At 43.9% G+C, this 23,966-nt stretch overlaps 1 protein-coding gene across 1 annotated transcript in view; it reads right to left on the minus strand.

The window, feature by feature from the left end:
• faah (fatty acid amide hydrolase) overlaps positions 1-23,966 on the minus strand; it is a 63,441-nt gene that overhangs the window by 14,830 nt on the left and 24,645 nt on the right. Inside the window, exons 7-11 of the mRNA XM_070886053.1 lie at positions 23,478-23,602; positions 17,060-17,185; positions 7,401-7,498; positions 5,051-5,150; positions 2,911-2,954 (exon numbers count right to left, since the gene is read on the minus strand). Of these exons, the coding sequence (XP_070742154.1) occupies positions 2,911-2,954; positions 5,051-5,150; positions 7,401-7,498; positions 17,060-17,185; positions 23,478-23,602 (493 nt within the window). The remainder of the gene's footprint in view (positions 1-2,910; positions 2,955-5,050; positions 5,151-7,400; positions 7,499-17,059; positions 17,186-23,477; positions 23,603-23,966) is intronic.

Here is a 23,966-nt window from a genome sequence, read left to right on the forward strand (position 1 = left end):
TGCAGGAGCAGGCCATTCAAGATGATCATGGCTGATCATTCCCTCAGTACCCCTTTCCTGCTTTCTCTCCATATCCCTTGATCCCCTTAACCATAAGAGCCATATCTAACTCCCTCTTGAATATATCCAGTGAACTGGCATCAACAACTCACTGTGGCGGGGAATTCCACAGGTTAACAACTCTGAGTGAAGAAGTTTCTCCTCATCTCAGTCCTAAATGGCCTACCCCTTATCCTAAGATTTTGTCCCCTGATTCTGGACTTCCCCAACATCATATAAACATAGAAACATAGAAAATAGGTGAGGGAGTAGGCCATTTGGGCCCTTCGAGCCTGCACCGCCATTCAATGAGTTCATGGCTGAACATGCAACATCAGGAACATTCTTCCCGCATCTAACCTGTCCAGTCCCGTCAGACTCTTACATGTTATACATTATAATCCTTTGATTTTAATAATTAAATAATTAAGTATCTCACCGAGCTGCACTAAAATGAGTTTATTTAACTTACTGCAACGAGACCTGGGTGTCATGGTACATCAGTCATTGAAAGATGGCATGCAGGTATGGCAAGCGGTGAAGGCGGCAAATGGCCTTCATAGCTAGGGGATTTGAGTATAGGAGCAATGAGGTCTTACTGCAGTCGTACAGGGCCTTGGTGAGGCCTCACTTGGAATATTGTGTTCAGTTTTGGTCTCCTAATCTGAGGAAGGACATTCTTGCTATTGAGGGAGTGCAGCGAAGGTTCACCAGACTGATTCCCAGGATGGCAGGACTGACATATGAGGAAAGACTGGATCGACTGGGCCTGAATTCACTGGAGTTTAGAAGAATGAGAGGGGATCTCATAGAAACATAAAATTCTGACGGGACTGGACAGCTTAGATACTGGAAGAATGTTCCTGATGTTGGGGAAGTCCAGAACCAGGGGACACAGTCTAAGGGTAAGCCATTTAGGTCTGAGATGAGGAGAAACTTCTTCACTCAGGGTTGTTAACCTGTGGAATTCTCGACTACAGAAAGTTGTTGATGCCAGTTCGTTAGATATATTCAAGAGGGAGCTAGATATGGCCCTTATGGCTAAAGGGATCAAGGGGTATGAAGAGAAAGCAGAAAAGGGCTGCGGAGGTGAATGATCAGCCATGTTCTCATTGAATGGTGGTGCAGGCTCGCAGGGCCAAAATGGCCTACTCCTGCACCTATTTTCTATATTTCTATGTTTCTAGTGTGATGGGGGACAGATTATCTGAAGGAAGGCACTGCCCATATTATCGGGCACGGAGGCCTCAGACTTGCAACACACAAGGCACATAAAGCTGGAGCAGTTCCCCAGGCACACAGCTTCCATTTAGAAACAAGATTGAACAGGAGGCCCCAATTTTTAAAAAAGCCCTGCTCCACCTGCCACTTGTGCCCAGTGCCCCTTGATCTGTGCCACCTCTGTCCATGATTCTCCACCCCACACTGGAAACATCCCAATGGCACTTTATGGGCAACCAGCAGTCCTTAACCGACTGCTGGACCCCAAACGTCCGGTGAACAATGTGCCTGGAGCAGAATAACCTTCTAATGAACTGAGCTTGTGTTATGGAGTGAGATCAGCTCATTCTTGCACAGGTCATGCCGTGCCCAAACAGTGCCAGTACCAACAGTGCAGTGCAAGAGCTGTATTATTGGTCACATAATGTACAGCAGATCTACATCATCACCATTTCAATTAAAGAAACTATAGAAAAAGAATCAGTATTTATACAGTACTGATGTGCTATTACTTGATGGCACCTGTGTATTCAATACTAAAATCACACAAGGTGGACAAAGGCAAAACAGCATTGCTGCACTAAATTTGACTCTGAAAAGGAACATAAGAAACCAGGGGGGAGAAAATTGGTGTCATTTGCGCCTCCCTTAACGGAGTGCAAACGACTTTTTGCCCATGCGCGGCGCAGCTAATGACTCCCGCTAAATTCCGTGGGAGTTTAGCGCTGGCAGTAATGCCCGGTAGCGACATCATCACCGCGTGCAGCCTGGAACAAAAATTTGGTATCGTCCCCAAAACTGCCGGCAACAGCTTCAGGGGGCGCATACACAGCAGCCGGCCGCTCGCAGGATGCTAGTTAAAGGGGAGGTGGCGTACACGTAAATTTTTAAGAAAATCGGCCGAGTTACCCGTTGCCTCCCTGGACGCAGGGTCCGTGCACTCCGCTTGATGGCACGGCAGTCCGCACCCCGGTGGTCCAAGTAGGACCCCAGAGTCTGCAGCTTGGCCCTCCACTTCAGTAACCCCAATTTCGTGAGCAGGGCGGGACTTCCGCGCCTGTCGCAGGAACTCCCGCCTGGCGGACATAACCGCTCCCAAACTGGGTGCTACGCAAATTCCTGGCCCAGGAATGAGAAAAGGCCATCCACCTACTTTGTCAACATATGGGACTTATTCAAACCATATAAAGTCTCTCCTGCCTCGTCACCAAGCCCCACAACGCTCTACTGAGGATGCAGGAATCTATCCTTTTCTTGAATGATTCCAGAGTCCCATTCAATGTCCTTGGTCTGTTTCATAACGTAACGCTAAGTGTGAAGTCATCACTTCTTTGGTTGTCCTTGCTGACACTCATGTCCCCTTGTTCTTTTCTGGTTCAACACAAAGACCTTCTCCATGTCTATCCCCTCAATTCCCATTGTGATTTTATTTTTAAACTTCGATCTTTTTTCCATCCCTTTCAAAAGCAGCAATATTCACCTCAAACTCAGAACCAGAACTGCACTGGGGATCAAGCAGAGTGCTGGTGGTTTCCAAAAAGATGACATTTCCTGACAAAGTATCAACATTTTCAAAGATACTATACTGAATGAGTCGAAACAGAATACAAAATCAAAATAAGGAATAAGCCAGCGTGTTCCATGCCTTACCCTAATCCACACAGGCACTTGCAGACGTCCGCAAGTCTGGGACTCTATAAAACACAAAAAGGAAGGTTTAGTTATTATGAGAAAAGTACTGAAAGCAGCTAAGCCTGAAACCAACAATAATTATTCAGACCTACATCATTGCAAACCAACAGCTGATTAGTTGAACAGCATCCAGACTTGAGCCAAGTGATTGGCATGGGGGAGGGAGGGAGGGGAGGGGTGTAAATACAACAGAGACAGGAGTGGTGAAAGAAGGGGTATATCGTTCAAAAGTAAAAATGCTTCAAATGTTGTAGTTCCCAAAAAGGATTTTGAATTTGACTTTCCAAAATCCTGCAAGGGAGGCTCAAGTATCTCCCTGCCACTCCCAACCCACCTTTCTCTAGCCATCTAGCTCTCTCTATCCTGACAGCACACCCACCTTCCCAAATTAACCCACAAAGTTGAATGGCAACATTTGGATATTCTGATTATTAACCTATGTGCTGAAATATTGGCCCACATCGCTCAAGTAAAGTCAATGTGATGCACTGTGTCACTATGTTGTGGTCTCGTGAACAGGTCCCATTATATTATGACTTCTTAAAAAAAATTGGAATAAAAATGCCACCATTCCAGAAATTCCTCGGAATGCGGCTCAACTGCAACATATTTGTTTAAAATTCTAATTTTAAACAATTCCCTGTAATTCATGCACCCAGTAAATGTCAATGTGATTGGCACAACAGGGAGTGCGGAGTCAGAAGATATACAAACAGCTTTTATAAGTATGGAATAACTAAACTAATGATTTTCCCAGTGATTTTTGCAGCCAAGATGATGGTGTGGTGGGAGAGTAATGATTGAATATATTCTGGAAACTGGATTACTGTGGGGCCAGCAACTTAACTGATGTACTGATAATGATGCGAAGCTGGTAAATGTCACTATTGACAATAGTACCACCAGCAGCTGATTAGCGGTATTGCAGCTCCAAAGACTGACTATGTCAAATTCCATTTTTATTTCAAGATCACAAGATACTTAAAGATCCGGAAGGCCCATCTTAATTCACCTATTCAGAGAGCTCCTAAACTTCCCCTATTTCACCCTCTAATTGTTCCTCAAAATATTCCAGGGTTTTGCCTCCATGACCCGTCCAAGAAGTCTATTCCACATGTTGATCAATTTTGCTCTTGTATTTTCCTTTTACTATCTTGAACCCGTGTCCCCTCATTTTACTCTCACAATTTAATCTAAAGTCAAATTATGGATTTACCTTTCCCATTCCCATAACTATCTTGTATACCTCTGGAGGATCACCTCTCAAATGCCTCCTTTCTAGACTAAAAAAGCCTAAATCTCTCTATTCTTCCCTCATAACTCAGCCCTTTGACACTAGGGATCAGCCACATGTATCATCTCTGAACTGCTCCTTTGGTGGACCTAAGTGAACCACAGTGCACAAGGTGTTGTCTGATCAGAGCACCATATGGTTTGATCCTGGCATCCTCAGACTTGTATTGGACTGTTCAGTCAGTGTAGTTCAACATTTGAATGGAAATGAGTTAAATGGAAAAATGCACAGCGGAGTCGGGAAGTGGTAGCGTGTATATAAAGAGGGGGCCCCACTGGTTCAAAAAACAAAATTAGCTGACTGGCCAACGAGATCCCAAATTATACCTCTGCAACATGTTGAGCTACAGTGATGCCTCAATTTCTAGCCCTGATTTGCTGCAAAATAAAAGGAGAAAGTTTCTCATTGGAGGAGGAGCTAATCTTTCAGAAAAATAACCCAGTTTTCCTCAAGAGACACATTATGTAATGTTTAGCATACTTTGTTACTGGGTATAGTACTTGCCTATACACTGCACAGTACACTCCAGCACTGAAATAATACTCTGCAAAGATTAGCATGTGAGCAAGCAAGTTTATCCAGTATTTTAATGAAGGCATTAACTCTTTTATATAAAATAAGTTAATGCTTGTATTATACGAATTTCATAGGAAGGTACGGTGTTCATTCCTAATATTTGCAAAATGTAAGTTCAAAGCCTGTGTTTTCATGTGCCCAATTACTTTTCTACTTATCGATGTGTTTTCCGTCATATTGAATCATTTTTTAAATGGCTCACATATTTTAGGGGAATGTTTCACTTACAAAAGGCTTGAGGAGAAAGTACACGATCTTCTTTAGTATCCGAGGCATCTGATACATGATAAACAGATCTTTCAAATTAGGATCATACATGTCTCCTTTTCTGGAAAATACAAAGTAAAAGAAGAGAGTTTGTTACATTCACTTCTTTACATGTGGGCAGTCAAAGCATCTACTAACACTGCTGAGAAAGGTCAGGAGAATAAAGAGACCTTAGAACCCATCAAGTACTCACATATTAGAGTTATATCCTGTGGCATTGTGTGAAGCTTCCTAGTTCGCCCCAAATCACCCCTTCATTATACATACACGTCAAACAACAAAACAACAAAGCTGACGACTCAAGAAACAATTTACAACTGAAAAACAGCCTTGAATAAAAGTATATGACCAAGTAAAGAACGCCCTAGTTTCTCAAGTCTCTCCATCAATCCCTGATAAAATCCTATGGCGTCTATACTGTATTTTACCATTCCTTTTATATCCTATCCTTTCTGTAAAAGGGTGCCCAACAATGTATACAATACTCCAACTATGGCCCAAGATCTTGTACAAGTTCAACATTATCGCCTTGCTTTTCGATTTAATGTCTCTAGATATAAAACTATTATTCGGTTTCTCTTTTAATTGGCTTTATCTGCTTACGCAGCCACTTTCAATTATCTGCATATTTGCACAACAACGACCCTCAGCTCCTCGAAAACATTTACGGATGGATTTTCCGGTCCATTGTGCTCTGGGTTTCGCCCCGGAGCGGCGTGAAAGGCGGTGTTCAGGTCTCCTGCGCCCCGTCGCGATCCTCCAATCCCGTTTTGCGGCGGCGCTGAGTAGCACCGCAGGGAAAAGCTGCGCCGGGTGTGCAACGTCCTTGGTTGCGATACTGGCAGTAGTTTGGACTTTTGCCTGATCCGTCCGCCCAGAAGTGCGCCTGCAATGACCACCTGGGAAATCAGTGCGGTCCAGCATAGCCGGCAGTGTCGAGGAAGGTAAAGTGCTCCAAAGCTATGTGCGAGTGTTTTTTTTTGAGCAATGTATGTTGTGGTGGCGTGGGCAATGTTTTGGGAATGTTTTTGGCGGTTTGTTTTTTTTTTTTAAGGCCCCCCCCGCAGGCTTCCCTCGGAGTGTACATGGCCCGCCACTTTAGTTCCCGAGTTCTCCATCCTTGCACCACGGAAAGTGTACAACGCCTCCCTCAGCAATGTGCCCCCCTGATGCAGGGCCCAGATGCCAAAACTTCCTTACCAAAGCAAACTTTTCCCAGTGGTAACTTTCCCGCCCCGCCTCCATTTTCATCCCGAAAACAGAAAAGCCTAAAATCCAGCCCTTAACATCTTACAAGCCAAATTGTATTTCCTTTCTCTTATTTCCAAAATGTATGCTACCTATTTGCCCATCCTGCTAGTCTATGTCCTCCTGAGGTTTATCCATAATCTTTGTCACAATTTATCATACTTCCAAACTCCAAATTTGGTATCAGCAGCAAAGTTCAACATTGTACCCAGAAATCCTAAGTCTGGATCATTTATCTGTATCATAAATACGATTAGTTCCAATACAGAGCCCTGTAGAATACCACTCAACATCCTTTACCCTTTGCTTTCAGTTCTCCAACCATCGCTCCATGCATGCAAGTCATATTCCCCTTAATTCCATTATCTTTGCTATAAGCCGGTTATCAAATCAAGTCTCTTATCTTTATCAAATGCATTTTGAAGATCCATATAAAAATCACACTCATTACATACCCTTTATCAAGTCTTTTTTTTATTTCTCTAAAAAAAACCTCAAAGGTTAATCAAGCATTTTAGAATTCAATTTTAACAGGCTATGATTAACTTGTGTTTCTCCAAGTGTTGAGTAAATTTAATCTCATATTACATGTTCTGGTAGTTTACCAACAACTGAAATAATGCTAACAACTGGTACTTTCCTAGCCTTTCTCAGTCTCCTTAATCAAAGAGAAGTATCACATTTGCCACCCACTAGAGCATCCTCTGGCACAATTTTCCTTTCCAAAAGAATTTTGAAATGTTTTATAGTCAGAGCCTCTGACCATATTCCTTACCTTTGAACCCTACAACTGACCCCTGCAGCAGTGTAATCTTTATATTTCTCATTCAACCTGTCCTTGTTATTTCTGAATCTGAGTGCCAATTGAGATGGTCAGTTGGGTGCTATAAATTCATATCTACTCCGAAAAGACAATGTGTGAAAGGACTGCACCAGACAGCACCCAAGGTGTTTGGCAACACCTAAATCCTTAAAATGTGAGGATAATTGCTGACAAAGTTACATTTTTAAAATTGCACTGGAAAAATATTACCTACAATCCTTTCACCAAAATGAGACTTACAATCTTTCCAGGAGCATATTGCCACCATCTGCCCCGATACCCTTCATAACAAACTCCTTCACTGCATACGGAGTTCTCAGAGGGGTGAAGGGAACCAGCTGAAAGGAAGAGACGGAGAAAAGTTAGAGTGTAGGTGACCAACCGATGCAGGAACTGGCAAAGAGTAACAATTTAATCTGCGAGGAAGTAGCTATCATTCCTTTCACCAACCAAAATAATTTAATACTACAGCTGAAATCTGTAATTTGGAATTATTGAAACTAGTCCCATTTTTACATCTTAGAAAGTAAAATACATTGTTAAAGATCTAAAACATTGAGGGGGCAAAATTGCCCTCTGCCCCAAATGGACCACTGGACCACCATGGAGGGCTTCGGTTGGACCAGTGTTCCGGCACCCAAGAGGGGGTGCCAGGCTGCCTGTTGGTGGCCCAGCCAAACCCATGGCCTCCATTGTCAGACTTGGGAGTTGGCCGACAATTAAAATAAAATGTTAATTGTCGGCCGACTTTAAGGACGAACGTGCCGCCCAGCCACTGACAGCTTCCCGCCTGCCCCCCGGTCGGAAAGGCCTCTTAGAGGCAGTAATGGAACTTAAGGAGGGGGGCAATTTTGGCACCCAAGAATCAACTGAACTAATTTTCAAGGAAAACTGCCAAAGACATCGGGAGCAAAATTCGGCAATGCGGGACTTAAGAAATAGCAGGAGTAGTAGGACATTTAGCCCCTTGCACCTGCTCCGCCATTCAATAAGATCATGGCTGATCTGATCCTTGACTCAACTCCACTTCCCTGCCCTCTCCCCATAACCGTTGACTCCCTTATCATAGACAGATTTTTCAATCTCCACCTTAAATATATTCAATAGCCTCCACAGTTCTCTGGGGTCGAGAATTCCCAGATTCATGACCCTCAGAGAAGGAATTTCTCCTTGTTTCCATTTTAAATGTGCGACCCCTTATTCTGAAACTATGCCCCCTAGTTCTAGATTCCCCTACGAGAGGAAACATCCTCTGTGCATCTACCCTGTCAAGCCCCCTCAGAATCTTATAAGTTTCAATAAGATCACCTCTCCGTCTTCTAAGCTCCAATGAGTATCGGCCCAACCTGTTCAACCTTTCTTCATCTCAGGAATCAACCTCGTGAACCTTCTCTGAACTGCATCCAATGCAAACATATCCCTCCTTAAATAAGGATACCAAAACTATACGCAGTACTCCAGGTATGGTCTTACCAACACCCTGTACAGTTGCAGCAGGACTTCCCTACTTTTATACTCTATCCTCCTTGCAATAAAGGCCGACATTCCATTTGCCTTCCTAATTATTGCTGTACCTGCATGCTAAATTTTTTGTGTTTCATGTAGAAGGACCCCCAGATCCCTCAGTATCGCAGCATTTTGTAACCTCTCCCCATTTAAATAATAATTTGCTTTTTTATTTTTCCTACTAAAGTGGATAACCTCTCATTTTCCCACATTATATTCCATCTGCCAAATTTTTGCCCACTCACTTAATCCATCTAAATCCATTAGCATATTCTTAGCGTCCTCCTCACAACTTGCTTTCCCACCTTTCCTTGTAACATCAGCAAATTTGGCTACAGTAAAGTTGGTCCCAATCCTCTTCACGCTAATATATTAGTCCCAACCCCGTGAGCTCTTATCTTGTACACCTTAGAGTGCTTTCTGGAAATCCAAATACACAACATCTACTGGTTCCACTTTATCCACCCTGCTCGTTAAATCTTCAAAGAACTCCAGCACATTTTTCAAACAGGATTTCCCTTTCCTGAAACCATGTTGATTCTGCTTGACTGCATTATGATTTTCTAAATGACCTGCTATTACTTGCTTAATGATGGACCCCAGCATTTTCCCAATCTTCTTCTTAGGTGGTTCCTCGAATCAAGGATGACTTGCTTCCACACCAATAAGGGAGGAGTTCACAGGTGTTTCAATGAAGGGCTTGATATTCCAGGTCCCGAACTACATGTTGAAGGGTGGAAGATGCCTGGTTGCACATTGACAGAGCTAGGTCTTGGTTAATCCTTGCCACTGGACTAAGATGACTGGAGACCAGCTATGCTGCACAGAGCTTGTGCACACATATATTGCAGTGTGAGCTGGCCCAAGTTGTCCCAGGGCCCTCGCCTCAGCTGGGCCCAGAATTCACGCCTCTCCTGGCCCCCGATCATTTTTCCAACGACAGATGTTAGGCTAACTGGTCTCTAGTTGCCTGCTTTCTGTCTCTCCTTTCTTAAATAGGGATGTTACATTTGTGGTTTTCCAGTCCGCTGGGACTTCTCCAGAATCCAGGGAACTTGGTAGATTACAACCAATGAATCCATTATCTCTGCTGCCACCTCTTTTAAGACCCTAGGATGCAGGCCATCAGGTCCAGGGGACTTGTCCACCTATAGGCCCCTATTTTTCCCAATAAATATTACTGTCATCCACTTTGGTTCTGTCTTCACTAAGGAAGACACAAATAACCTTCTGGAAATACTAGGGGACCGAGGTTCTAGTGAGAAGGAGGAACTGAAGGAAATCCTTATTAGTCAGCAAATTATGTTAGGAAAATTGATGGGATTGAAGGCCAATAAATCCCCAGGGCCTGATAGACTGCATCCCAGAGTACTTAAGGAAGTGGCTCTAGAAATAGTGGATGCATTGGTGGTCATTTTCCAACATTCTATAGACTCTAGATCAGTTCCTATGGATTGGAGGGTAGCTAATGTAACCCCACTTTTTAAAAAAAGGAGAGAGAAAACAGGGAATTATAGACTGGTCAGCCTGACATCGGTGGTGGGGAAAATGCTGGAATCAATTATTAAAGATGAAATAGCAGTGCATTTGGAAAGCAGTGACAGGATCGGTCCAAGTCAGCATGGATTTATGAAAGGGAAATCATGCTTGACAAATCTTCTAGAATTTTGAGGATGCAACTAGTAGAGTGGACAAGGGGAAGCCAGTGGATGTGGTGTATTTAGACTTTCAAAAGGCTTTTGACAAGGTCCCACACAAGAGGTTAGTGTACAAAATTAAAGCACATGGTATTGGGGGTAATGTACTGATGTGGATAGAGAACTGGTTGGCAGACAGGAAGCAAAGAGTAGGAATAAATGGGTCCTTTTCAGAATGACGGGCAGTGACTAGTGGGATACTGCAAGGTTCAGTGCTGGGACCCCAGCTATTCACAATATACATTAATGATTTAGACGAAGGAATTGAATGTAATATCTCCAAGTTTGCAGATGACACTGAGCTGTGAGGAGGATGCTAAGAGGCTGCAGGGTGACTTGGACAGGTTAGGTGAGTGGGCAAATACATGGCAGATATGGTATAATGTAGATAAATGTGAGGTTATCCACTTTGGTGGTAAAAACAGGAAGGAAGATTATGTGAATGGTGACAGATTAGTAAAAGGGAAGGTGCAACGAGACCTGGGTGTCATGGTACGTCAGTCATTGAAAGTTGGCATACAGGTACAGCAGGCGGTGAAGAAGTCAAATGGCATGTTGGCCTTCATAGCGAGAGGATTTGAGTATAGGAGCAGGGAGGTCTTACTGCAGTTGTACAGGGCCTTGGTGAAGCCACACCTTGAATATTGTGTACAGTTTTGGTTTCCTAATCTGAGGAAGGACGTTCTTGCTATTGAGGGAGTGCAGCGAAGGTTCACCAGACTGATTCCCAGGATGACAGGACTAACATATGAAGAAAGACTGGATCGACTAGGCTCGTATTCAATGGAATTTAGAAGAATGAGGGGGGATCTCATAGAAATGTATAAAATTCTGACAGGATTGGACAGGTTAGATGCAGGAAGAATGTTCCCGATGTTGGGGAAGGCCAGAACCAGGGGTCACAGTCTAATGATAAGGGGTAAGCCATTTAGGACCGAGATGAGGAGAAACTTCTTCACTCAGAGGGTGGTGAATCTTTGGAATTCTCTACCCCAGAGGGCTGTGGCGTCTCAGTCTTTGAGTATATTTAAGACCGAGAACGATAGATTTTTGGATATTAAAGGGAATCAAGGGATATGGGGATAGTGCAGGAAAGTGGAGTTGAGGCAGAAGATCAGCCATGATCTCACTGAATGGCAGAGCAGGCTCGATGGGCCGAATGGCCTACTCTTGCTCCTAATTCTTATGTTCTTATCTTAACACACGTTTTTTTCCCTCATTGTTAGCGCCCCAAAAAAACAGCAGTTTCCCCAAATTTAAAGCTATTTTTAGCACCGTGCTACCAAAGTCCATTTCGGGGGGCAGTCCTTATAGTGTGCGCTGAAAATTCACTGCGCACGTCCTTTATTAAAAAAAAACACTGCGCATGCGCTGGCACATGCGTGGTTAAAAAAATGAAGTAAAGCGGGTTGTGTGCGAGGAAATGGATCTTCCAAATGGCGCAGTTTGTCTGGAGTTTTCTCTACGAAGGAAAAGGCTCTTCTTGATGTTGTGATGTGCCTGCAGCTTGGTCTTGGGGGCAAAGAGGATCCTCTGAATGTTTTGATGTGCCTGGAGGGATTTTTTTGAAATTTGCCTGGAGTTGATAATTCGAGGGAAAAGGCTGTTCTGGAAGATCTTTTTTAAATTTGCCTACCGTTTGCTCATCCATGGAAAAGTTTTATTTCTACGAGTTTATTTTTACCTGCAGTTATTTGTTCAGATAAGCATGGAGGATCTTTCGCCAGGGCCAAAGCTAACTCCCTCTTGAATATATCCAATGAACTGGCATCAACAACTCTGTGGTAGGGAATTCCACAGGTTCACCACTCTGAGTGAAGAAGTTTCTCCTCATCTCAATCCTAAATGGCTTACCCCTTATCATTAGACTGTGTCCCCTGGTTCTGGACTCACCCAACATCGGGAACATTCTTCCAGTATCTAACTGGTCCAGTCTCGTCAGAATTTCATATGTTTCTATGAGATCCCTTCTCATCTTTCTAAACTCCAATGAATACAGGCCAAGTTGATCCAGTCTCTCCTCATATGTCAGTCCTGCCATCCCGGGTATCAGTCTGGTGAACCTTCGCTGCACTCCCTCAATAGCAAGAACATCCTTCCTCAGATTAGGAGACCAAAACTGAACACAATACACCAGTTGAGGCCTCACCAAGGCCCTGTACAACTGCAATAAGACCTCCCTCCTCCTATATTCAAATCCCCTAGCTCTGAAGGCCAACATACCATTTGCCTTCACCACTTGCTGTGCATGCATGCCAACTTTCAATGACTGATGTACCATGACACCCAGGTCTCGTTGCACCTCCCCTTTTCCTAATCTGCCGCCATTCAGATAATATCTGCTTTCTTGTTTTTGCCACCATAGTGGATAACCTCACATTTATCTACATTATACTGCATCTGCCATTCATTTGCCCACTCACCTAACCTGTCCAAGTCACCCTACAGCCTCTTAGCGTCCTCCTCACAGTTCACGCCGCGACCCACCTTAGTGTCATCTGCAAACTTGGAGATATTACACTCAATTCCTTCATCTAAATCATTAATGTATATTGTAAATAGCTGGGGTCCCAGCACTGAGCCCTGCGGCACCTCACTAGTCACTGCCTACCATTCTGAAAAGGACTTGTTTATCCAGACTCTCTGCTTCCTGTCTGCCAACCAGTTCTCTATCCACGTCAGTATTACCCCAATATCGCATACTTTACTTTTGCACACCAATCTCTTGTGTGGGACCTTGTCAATGGCCTTTTGAAAGTCCAAATACACCACATCCACTGGTTCTCCCTTGTCCACTCTACTAGTTACATCCTCCAAAAATTCTAGAAGATTTGTCAAGCGTGATTTCTCTTTCATAAATCCATGCTGACTTGGACTGATCCGGTCACTGCTTTCCAAATACGCTGCTATTTCATCTTTAATAATTGATTCCAACATTTTCCCCTCTACTGATGTCAGGCTATAATTACCTGTTTTCTCTCTCCCTCCTTTTTCAAAAAGTGGGGTTACATTAGCTACCCTCCAATCCATAGGAACTGATCCAGAGTCTATCGAATGTTGGAAAATGACCACCGATGCATCCACTATTTCTAGAGCTTCTTCCTTAAGTACTCTTGGATGCAGAACATCAGGCCCTGGGGATTTATCGGCCTTCAATCCCATCAATTTCCCCAACACAATTTCACGCCTAATAAGGATTTCCTTCAGTTCCTCCTTCTCACTAGGCCCTCGGTCCCCTAGTATTTCTGATTTCTGGAAGTTTATTTGTGTCTTCCTTCGTGAAGACAGAACCAAAATATTTGTTCAACTGGTCTGTCATTTCTCTGTTCCCCGTTATAAATTCACCCGAATCCAACTGCAAGGGACCTACGTTTGTCTTTACTAATCTTTTTCTCTTCACATATCTATAGAAGCTTTTGCAGTCAGTTTTTATGTTCCCGGCAAGCTTCTTCTCGTACTCTATTTTCCCACTCTTAATTAAACCCTTTGTCCTCCTCTGCTGAATTCGACATTTCTCCCAGTCCTCAGGTTTGCTGCTTTTTCTGGCCAATTTATATGCCTCTCCCTTGGATCTAACACTAGCCTTAATTTCACCTCTTTTAAAGACCCTAGGATGCAGGCCGTCAGGTCCAGGGGACTTGTCCACCTTTAGTTTGCCTCGGTGCAGCAAGTGTGGAAGTCCTGCCGCGGTAGCTAAATTGGGCAATGTCACGCGCTCCACTTCCTCTTGGGGGCAGGACTGGTGCGCTAACGACGGAAATGTTCCAGCGCTACGCGGAAAGCCGCACAGCGCTGGCAGGAGCACAGGGCCCTCCCCTTCCATTAAAGGGAAGGGCATGCTGTGGACTCTGCATCGGAAAGACGGGACCACCACTACATCATTGGGGAACGGGGTGCCGTGGCAGCAGCCCAGCACAGAAACGGATTGCCGAGCTACAACATCACAGCACGGACCCCACGATTTCAAGAGGCAAAGGCCACGATCGGTAAGTCGGACATTTTTTAAAATTTCGACGCCGCACCTCCCCTTCAATTTTCGCCCCGCGTGCGGACTGAAGCCCGGTTCACGATCCGCGCGGCTGGTGCAGACATTGTCCGCTGCAGCCCCACGGGGAGTTACTGAATTTTCGTTCCGGGGTGAAAACGGTGATGACGTCATCATCGCCGACACAGCAGCCCGGGCGCTACCAGTTAGCACCTCCGCTAACTCCCATGGAATTTCACGGGAGTCGGTGGCGGCCCCGCTCACCAGGCGAGAAGTCGTTTGCGCCCCCGGGGGTGCAAACGGGAGGCTCAAACAATGCAAATTTCTCCCCCCTTGTCTTGACTAGATGTGATGTGGACTCTCTCTCTGAACTGGGCTACATGGTTCTTCTAAATGAAAACTGAATATGCTCCCGAATCCTCTCCTGCTTCACTTGCAGCCAGACATGAGCAGCACATGGATTCACCCTGCACGGTCTGTGCAAGGACTTGGTCACAAATTGAAATAAAATACTTGTAAAACATTTAAAAATACTGACCTTTTTGGCTCCAAGAAGGACAAGGCTTAAGCACAGTTTATCCAAGGTACTCCCCTAAAAGTTAGGTTGGTCAGATTTATGATCTGCATTGCATCAATCTGCTCACCTGTAGCCACCAATTTTGGTGCATCCTCAAAGGATTCCAATAGGTTATAAACTGATGGTTATGAACGCATTTTGACTCTTATTTATTGCTATTCCTCATATTAAAGAACAGAAATCTGATAGGCAGGTCAGCTATGATTTTATGGTAATGCCTGTAGCTTGTTTTACTAACAAGCAGCTATATCAGGATTCTCACACACTTATGCACTCATATTTCAGAGCTGTAACAAGTGGCTGTCCACATCCCCCGTTTAGAAATAAGTCATCTTTTTAGCAGTTTATTTAGAGAGTATTTTGAACCAGATATTCTTAACCTTGTGCTGCCATGTTGAAACCCAGCTTGCACCACTGAACTTTTCATCACTATTGCTTCTTCATGCAATGCATTATTGGATAGATTCCCTCATTGGTCAATATATGTTCTGTAGCTAGTTTATGGAAAATTATTATTGAGATTTGACTGAAACAAGACAGATTTATATTCTAGACAAACTTAGGAATTATTTTTGCCAATTGTTTCCCTTTATTTCTTTAAGGCACTGCTTCCTGCAGGGATATGTTTCGATGCAGACTGGTAGCCTTCTGGTACCTCATCCAAGTGATCAATTTTCATGTGCAAGTGTTGACACCATGACAGCAAGCTACCTGACTTGAGCACAATCATAGATAGTAATCAAAGAATGGGGACCCGGAGCTTGTTTTTAATCCTTCCCTGGTCTACAAGCAATGATGCCAATTGTGGTAACCAGATCAGCACAGGCCAGGTGTCTTTCTAGCATATATTACTTAGTGATAGAACCTTATCCACTAGATCACTGAAGAACCATGGAAGTTTTTTAAAATAATAGTTACACACCAGTCTTCCCAGAAAACATTGCATGAAGAACAGGTACTCTCAATGAAAAGAAAGTCCAAGTCAAAAGGTGGGTTTCTCTACAGACCACCACCAACTAGTTCAGAATGCTAGGATACTGAATATTTTACCTCAATAAACCACTGAAAAGGTGCAATTTAAAAAAACTAGAATCATAAAAAGTAGCACTCAATAAAAACAGATAAAGGGGTATTTTCAGTCAAGAACGAGACAAAATTGGATAAATACTTCATGGAGAAACAATTATAGGGACATGGGGAAAGAGCAGGGGAGGGGGACGAACAATGTTGGTGTTCAGAGAAATTTAGGTGTCCTTGTACAGAAAGTTAGCAGGCTGGTACAGCAAGCAATTAGGAAGGCAAATGGCATGTTGGCTTTTATTGCAGTAGAAGAGTAAGAAAGTCTTGCTACCATTGTACAGGGCTCTAGTGGGACCACACCTGGAGTGCTGTGCACAGTTTTGATCTCCTTATCCGAGAAAGAATATGTATAGCTTAGAGGCGGTACAACAAAGATTCACTGGATCGATACCTGGGATAAGAGGGTTGTCCTATGAGGAGAGATTGAATAGATTGGGTCTATACTCTCTGGAGTTTAGATGAATGGGAGGTGATCTCATTGAAACATAAGATTCGGAGGGGGATTGACAGGGTAGATGCTGGGATTGACAGGATAGATGCTGGGAGGTTGTTTCCCTTGGCTGGCGAGGCTAGGGGGCATAATCTCAGGATGAAGGGTCGGTCATTTAAGACTGAGGTGAGGAGGAATTTCTTCACTCAGAGGGTTGTGAATCTTTGGAATTCTCTACCCCAAGGGCCTGTGGATGCTGAGTCGTTGAGTATATCCAAGGCCGAGATAGATAGATTTCTGGACTCTAGGGGCATCGAGGTGGAGGATTGGGCCAGAAAGTGTTGAGGTCAGAAATCAGTCATGATCTTATGGAATGGTGGAGTAGGCTCGAGGGGCTGCATGGCCTTCTGCTCCCAATTCTTATGTTGTGTTCTTATGAACTGGATTGCTTCTTGAAATAGCCGGTGCAGACTCGATGGGCCTCCTTCTGTGCTGTATTATTCTATGATTCTAAAATACACTTCTTGTAAGGTAGAATCATCAAAGATTTGTTTTCGTTTACCATAATAACATTGTTGTGCCCGTTTCCTTAGACTAGCCTCTGCTATACATCTCCAAACCCACCGTGTGGCCAGCCTCCTCCAGCAGCTGTTTCGTTTCCATAACTGCACGCTTCATGCTGGCACTGGGGATCCAATACCCATCACTCTCATAATAACCTATCCTCAGCGGTGTAGAGCTGGAAAACACCTACAATGAAAGTAAACAGATCAAATGAGCCGAGTGAAAATTATATACTGAGCAGAGCAGCCTTGAGCTGAGCAGGCTGTTGCAATATAATGTCCGAAATGGGTTGATGAATCTGGATTCTGAGGAAGGAGAGATAGAAAGAATGAAAGAAACATCTCCCGCTGACAGTAGTCTGGGGATGGGTGGATTGTCCATTGTCAGGAATGGTGTAGACAGGCCCAGAAGTGAGAGAATATGCAATGGTCTCTGCCTTAACCAATACCATTTCATGTTTCAACAACACTCCGGCTGAAGAAACTTCTCCGAAGCTCATTCTCTTAGTGACCATTTTAAATTCATGACCCCTCATCACTAACTCCCTATAGTTTATCATCCCTGCAGTCAACCTGGTGAATCTACTACAACAACAACTTGCATTTATGTAGCACATTTAATGTAGTAAAACATCTCAAGGTGCTTCACAGCAGTGTTATCAGTCAAATAATCTACGCTGTACATCTTTAATGCCCTTTCTATAATGGCTTGCCCAAATTGTACATGGTATAACTGTGGCCCAACCAATGTTTTGTATTATTCACCATTACTTCTTTACTCTTGCACACTATATCCTTATTTACAAAATCTATATTTCTGCTGGTAATTTTTAATAGCCCTATTTACCTGCACTCACACTTTGTGAATTGTGTATTCAAATTCCTTGACTTCTCTGTTAATTCACACCCTTCAGTATTTTTCCATGAAATGTATATACCCATTTCTTGTTTTTTTTATTACTATTATTAATTTACACTTATCTCCATTAAATTGCATTTGCCACCTGTATGTTGACTTTGTAAACTTATTTATGTCATTCTGAAGTCTTTTCAGTCCTCCTCAATGTTCATGACTAAAAGGAACTCCATCTATAGAGGAACGTAAAAAAGGTAAATTTTCTGAAGCAGACATGTAAATAAAATTAGTTCCAACACTTATTCCAGAGGAAGGAGGGAAGAGAGATCACAATGGTTTATTTTTTGAAATGCAATTTTGTCTAATTACATCACTGAAGCAGTCATCTAAAAATCAAATTTCTACAAAAATTATTGGAATTAGAATTCAGCACAAATGTATAGCGCACCAGCCCAGATATTGGGTGAAATACCAGAAAACAACTTTCAACTCTGAAATCCAAACTAAATCAATGGAATGTTGTTTTCTTTTGTTAGCAAATGTAAGCTTCCTGCATATACTGGCAAAGAAATTGAAATGAGTCTGGGGTAGACTCAAGCCAGTCCCTAATGAGCGCAATTACATGACAGCACAAAACCACCCATAATTCAGCTCTCATTAGTAACCCAGTCAGTGAATGCACAAGAACGGCCTTCAGGGAAATGGAAATGTCTAGCGATACACGAAAGGATGCTTTTGTAAGGTGGTGATGAAGATGATTTCACTGGAGCAGTATAATGGAAAGTTCACTCTACAAGAGTAATTTTAAACTGGGAGCATGTATCAGGAATGAAGGTGTGCACTTCCCATGATTTTCTGCCCATTAAAAAAAAATGTACATGAAATCGTGGGGAGTACATGTCTGAAATCCGAATAAATGTTCGAGTGCATGAAGCTCCATGTTGAGACTGCAAATTCAAAAAAGTCCCCTTATATCGAACAGATAATTTATCCAATCTGGAAATGTTTGATGCTGTGGAAAAAAAAAGTCAAAAGACGTTAAATGATGAACACTGACATCACTCACCTTGAACAACTTATTGGCCCGGAATTTGCGGACAGCGGCAAACTCTGCTTACACTTGCCCACAGAATTTCTGTTGACTTTCATGCAACGATTTGTGGTTATCTGCGGTAAAAGCAGTGCGGCATCTTCTACAAGGGTTCTGGGAGCGGTGAAGGCAGAGCAAGCAACTATGTCGCTTCAATCAGATTCAAGAATTCTTACTGAGGCACGATTAGGCCCGAAAACGGGCATGTGGATGATGAGTGATCAGCCTGTGCCGTTTAAAGTAATGCAGGCTGCACGTGGCATTTGTGCTGCCTGCTAATTTTCATTATTGTAGCGTGCAGCCCAGAGCCGAGAGTGCTGCCGAGTGGCTGAGCACTCGGCAAGGGGCCCAAGTTCGTGCAAGGCGAGTTCTATTTAAAGCTAGCCTCCACTTTTTTTTTTTATAAACGCAGTCTGCAACTCTTAAAAGGGAGGTGCATTCTGCATTCAGCAGCTCACTGAACTGGTCGTCAAGGGAACTGTCGCTCAGTTATGGCTCAACAGGGCACCTAGGATCGCCAATGCAGCACTTGAGGCCTTGGTGCAGGGGGTAGAACGTAGGAGACAGGTCCTCTACACATAGGGGGCAAGGAGGCCCTCCAGAACCATGAAGGCAGTGGGAGCAGATAGCTGAAACGGTCACTGCCAGTAGTCTTGCTCCAAGGGCCTGGATCCAGTACTGAAAGAAGTTTAATGACCTCACAGCAGCTAACTGGCAGGGGGTGAACAAGCCTGCACATCCGGACCCAGCTGGAGCAGACCATGCTTGACATTATTGGAGAGGCCATCACTAAAGCAGTGATGATCAACAAGGCGGAAACCATTGAAGATGCTCATACCTAATCCTCCTGCTCACATTCCACTCCCCCCCCATCCCACAATCAGTTCTCACTTACAAGCTGCTGATGGTATAAGCATGCATATCTTGTTTTCCCTACCTCCCCTTACAATCCGACTCTTGTGCCTTTCTCCTTTCAGATACCCAAGAACTCCAAGCTTCCCAGACAATGCAGGAAGAGTAAGAGGAGAGTGATGGAGAAGAAGAGACAACGTCACGGCATCTGACACTCACCGACACCAGCTTAGAAACTGGCACTGCTCGTACTTTAGAGGGTAGTGGGGTCTGGATGTAGTGAGTCACTGGGCATGCAGCCTGCAGGACAAGAGGGTAGCACAGGTGCCAGCTCCCCAGAGGCCAAGGTCGCACACGGGTTCTGCCGCAAATGAGGACTTCGATGGAGCGGCCTTCAGAAGAAGGGTGATGGGCATGCCCACAGAGTTGCTTGGGGCATTGGTAGGCCTGCCAGAGAGCCAGCTGTCACCGTCAAGGAGCATGGAGGTGTCCGGCTCCAACCATGCACAGAGCTTGGAGTCCATGATTTCTAGGATGGAAGTGATGAGCAACTCCATCAGAGAACTTGTGGATCCAACCAGGATGGAAGATCTGCTGCCTTTGCTCCTCTCAGGATGACAGCATTCATAGTGTCACCACTGCTACTCCACCAGTGCCCTTACTGTTGCCCGCCAGCCAGCCCAGCCTGCTGCCGCCCATACCAAGGTCATGCAGTCCACAGCTGGGGATTCTAGGCCAAGAGCTGCACAAGATCGTCCTGTTGCCAAGCTGCAGCCACTGGGGTAGCACTGTGTAGGAGTAGGAGGACAGGTAAAATGACAAGGAAGACAGGCATTAAGGGAATGCACAAGGACGATTAGTTGATTTTGTTATGTAGAATTGGATTGAGCGATTTATAAATGTGGTATGGAATGTTTGTTTTGTGATGGCTTTCTTGTCATCATTGTGGCCAAGAGGACGCTGTAATGTTCCATGGCAAGGGATGGTAAGATGGGGATCTGTGATTTAATCCAGGGGAACAAGAGTCAGATGAGGCGTTCATGGACTGCCCAACCAGAACGTGAATATGCAGGCTGCCTTCCCTCTTCCTTCTCATCCTCCTTGAGGTGGCCACAGAACCCATGTGGCAAGGGCTGCATCCTCATGATGGCCAAGATGTGGAGAATGCAGCAGACCATCATGAATTGGGACACCCGTTCCAGCCTTTATTGGAGGGCTCCTCCCGAGCGGTCAAGGCTGCGAAACCATTGCTCGAGTGCCACAAGTGGTGGGGTTGCAAAGGGGAGTCATTGACCAGGTGTAGAGCAGGTAGCCTTTGTCGCGAACAGTCACCCTCAGTTCAACATGGTGACTAGAAGATTGCTGGCATAGCGGATTGGTGCAGGAGGAAGGCATCAAGACTGCTTCCAGGATAGCGGTAATTCACCAGCAGAATGTGCTGGAGTCAGAACGTTTTATTCTGCAGCTGTCCAGAAACTATTGGTAATTTTTTCAGTAACAGAAATTCTTTAGGTGATGGGACTGCTGCATCCAGCTAAAAACTGGATGATGATGATGAAGATACAATTATTAATCTATTAACATGATTTCCATCTGTGACACAATCTGAGGATGAAAAACAAATAATCGTGAACTAGTGGAATCACTTTCTGACCCACAGAGAGCAGCCAAGTTTTATCTGCTGTATTCGAAAAACAAATGGTCCGGCCTGCTACGAACTGAAACCTTCCGAACAGCGAGTGGAAATTGTGAAATGCGCAGCACTCCAGTAGATGTCATCCCAAGTCTTCGCAACCTTAAAATCGAGATGCATGGCAGCGTGGTGAATAACTGGTAGGATTCTCAAAGATTTTTATAAAGCATTTCAGATGCAGTAATATAGTTTATGTTAGAACAATGACTTGTTAGAGCTCAGTGTGCAAAATTAAAGCACATAGGATTGGGGATAATGTATTGGCATGGATTGAAAATTGGTTAACTGACAGGAAACAGAGAGTAGGAATAAACGGATCTTTTTCGGGGTGGTGGGCAGTGACTTGTGGGGTACCACAGAGATACATATATATACACACACACACACACACACACACACAACTAGGTGGGATTGTGAATTGTGAGGAGGATGCAAAGACGCCACAAGGCGATTTAGATAGGTTGAGTGAACGGGCAAACACATGGCAGATGCAGTATAACATTGATGAATGTGAAGTTATCCACTTTGGGTTGGAAAAACATAAGGACAAAGTATTATTTAAATGGTGATGGCTTGAGATGTGTCGATGTACAAGAGTGATCTGGGTGTCCTTGTACACCAGTCACTGAAAGCAAACATGCAGGTGCAGCAAGCAGTGAAGAAGGCAAATGGTAGGTTGGCCTTCATTGCAAGAGGATTTGAGTACAGGAGCAAGGATGTCTTACTACAGTTATACAGGGCCTTGGTGAGACCCCACCTGGAGTATTGTGTGCAGTTTTGGTCTCCTTACCTAAGAAAGGATATACTTGCCATAGAGAGAGTGCAGCAAAGGTTCACCAGACTGATTCCTGGGATGGCAGGACTGTCGTGTGAGGAGAGATTGGGTCGACTAGGCCTGTATTCACTAGAGTTTAGAAGAATTAGAGGGGATCTCATTGAAACGTATAAAATTCTGACTGGGTTGGATAGATTGGATGCGGGGAGGATGTTTCCCCTGGCTGGGAAGTCTAGAACAAGGGGTCACAGTCTCAGGATACGGGGTAGGAAATTTCAGACTGAGATGAGGAGAAATATTTTCACTCAGAGGGTGGTGAACCTGTGGAATACCACAGAAGGCTGTGGAGGCCAATTCACTGAATATATTTAAGAGGGAGATAGATAGATTTCTAGAAACAAAAGACATCAAGGGGTATGGGGAAAAAGCGGGAATATGGTGTTGAGATAGATCAGCCATGATCATATTGAATGACGGTGCAGACTCAAAGGGCCTAATGGCCTACTACTGCTCCTATTTTCTATGATTTCTTTGACATAAAGCCACTAATGGGGTTTATATACCGAAAACTAAGTAGCAACTGATTGTGATTAAGCGTTTATCTCATGATTTTTGAGAAGGTGAGATGGCATTACTGTATATATGCTTTAAGTGGTTTTTGTTGCATTTGTTGTTGTAAAGTTTGCTCATGGACAAAAAAGTCGCACTCAGGAGTTCGTGGCCCGTTCAGTACAAATAAAAATTAGTGCAAACATTGCTTACCACGCCGTTAAAAATTCATTTATACTTGAATGGACAAGCCCTAACTTTTTCTCATGAGTTTATTGGCATCTAGTGGGTCAGTATCACAACTTCACGCCCTTCATGTGCTTGAATGCCGAATTTCTCGACAAGATAACCATGTAGCAAAGCTTGTGGAGGAGCAGGGCAAATCAGACAGCAACTTCCCGATTTCTGCGTTTGACTGCACATATGCAGACCAAATTACTCCCTAATAATGGTGAGTGCACATAGCCTCAGTCTTATTGCTACTGCAAAATCCGGTCCAATATAATTATTGGGAGGAGGAAAGCAGGAACAAGCCCACCACAATAATCCTCCTCCTCTGCTGCAGGAATCACCTTTGGAAATCCCACATGAAGGGTGGGGGGCGTGGGCGGCGGGAGGGAGATACAAAGTATAAGATAAAAATATAGTTCACTTCACACAATACCTTATCATTGAAGGGAACAGGCGGCACTGTGGGATCCGCCTGGAACATGTCTTCACATAACAGAGCTTTCATGCACAATGCCAAGCTATCCACATCTCTGGCTAGTGGGCCGACTGCCGCCTCAACTAGAAGACAAATGAAGATTGCGTTACTCAATAACATCTGGAGTTGTGTCGTGTCACTGATTGGACCTATACATAGGTCCAGAGTGCACAGGTAATCTACCAGTTCTAGAGGGAGACTAACATTTTAGGACATGTGTTTTAAGACATGTTTTGTCCTCCAACGTAGAAAATAAAAATGAAAGTTTTATAGTATTGGAGACATTCTATTTTATTAAAATAAAGTCTAAAATGAACAGGAACCAACCTACTCTTTCCCAATACCATGCTCCCCTCTGGGTGCCTTTTTTCTTTCTTTCCATCTCTATTTCTTTATTCATTTTCCATTTTTCCTACCCAATAATGTTTTATTTGCGTTCTTTACTCT

The sequence above is a fragment of the Pristiophorus japonicus genome, chromosome 8 (assembly GCF_044704955.1).
Source record: "Pristiophorus japonicus isolate sPriJap1 chromosome 8, sPriJap1.hap1, whole genome shotgun sequence".
NCBI lineage: Eukaryota > Metazoa > Chordata > Chondrichthyes > Pristiophoridae > Pristiophorus > Pristiophorus japonicus.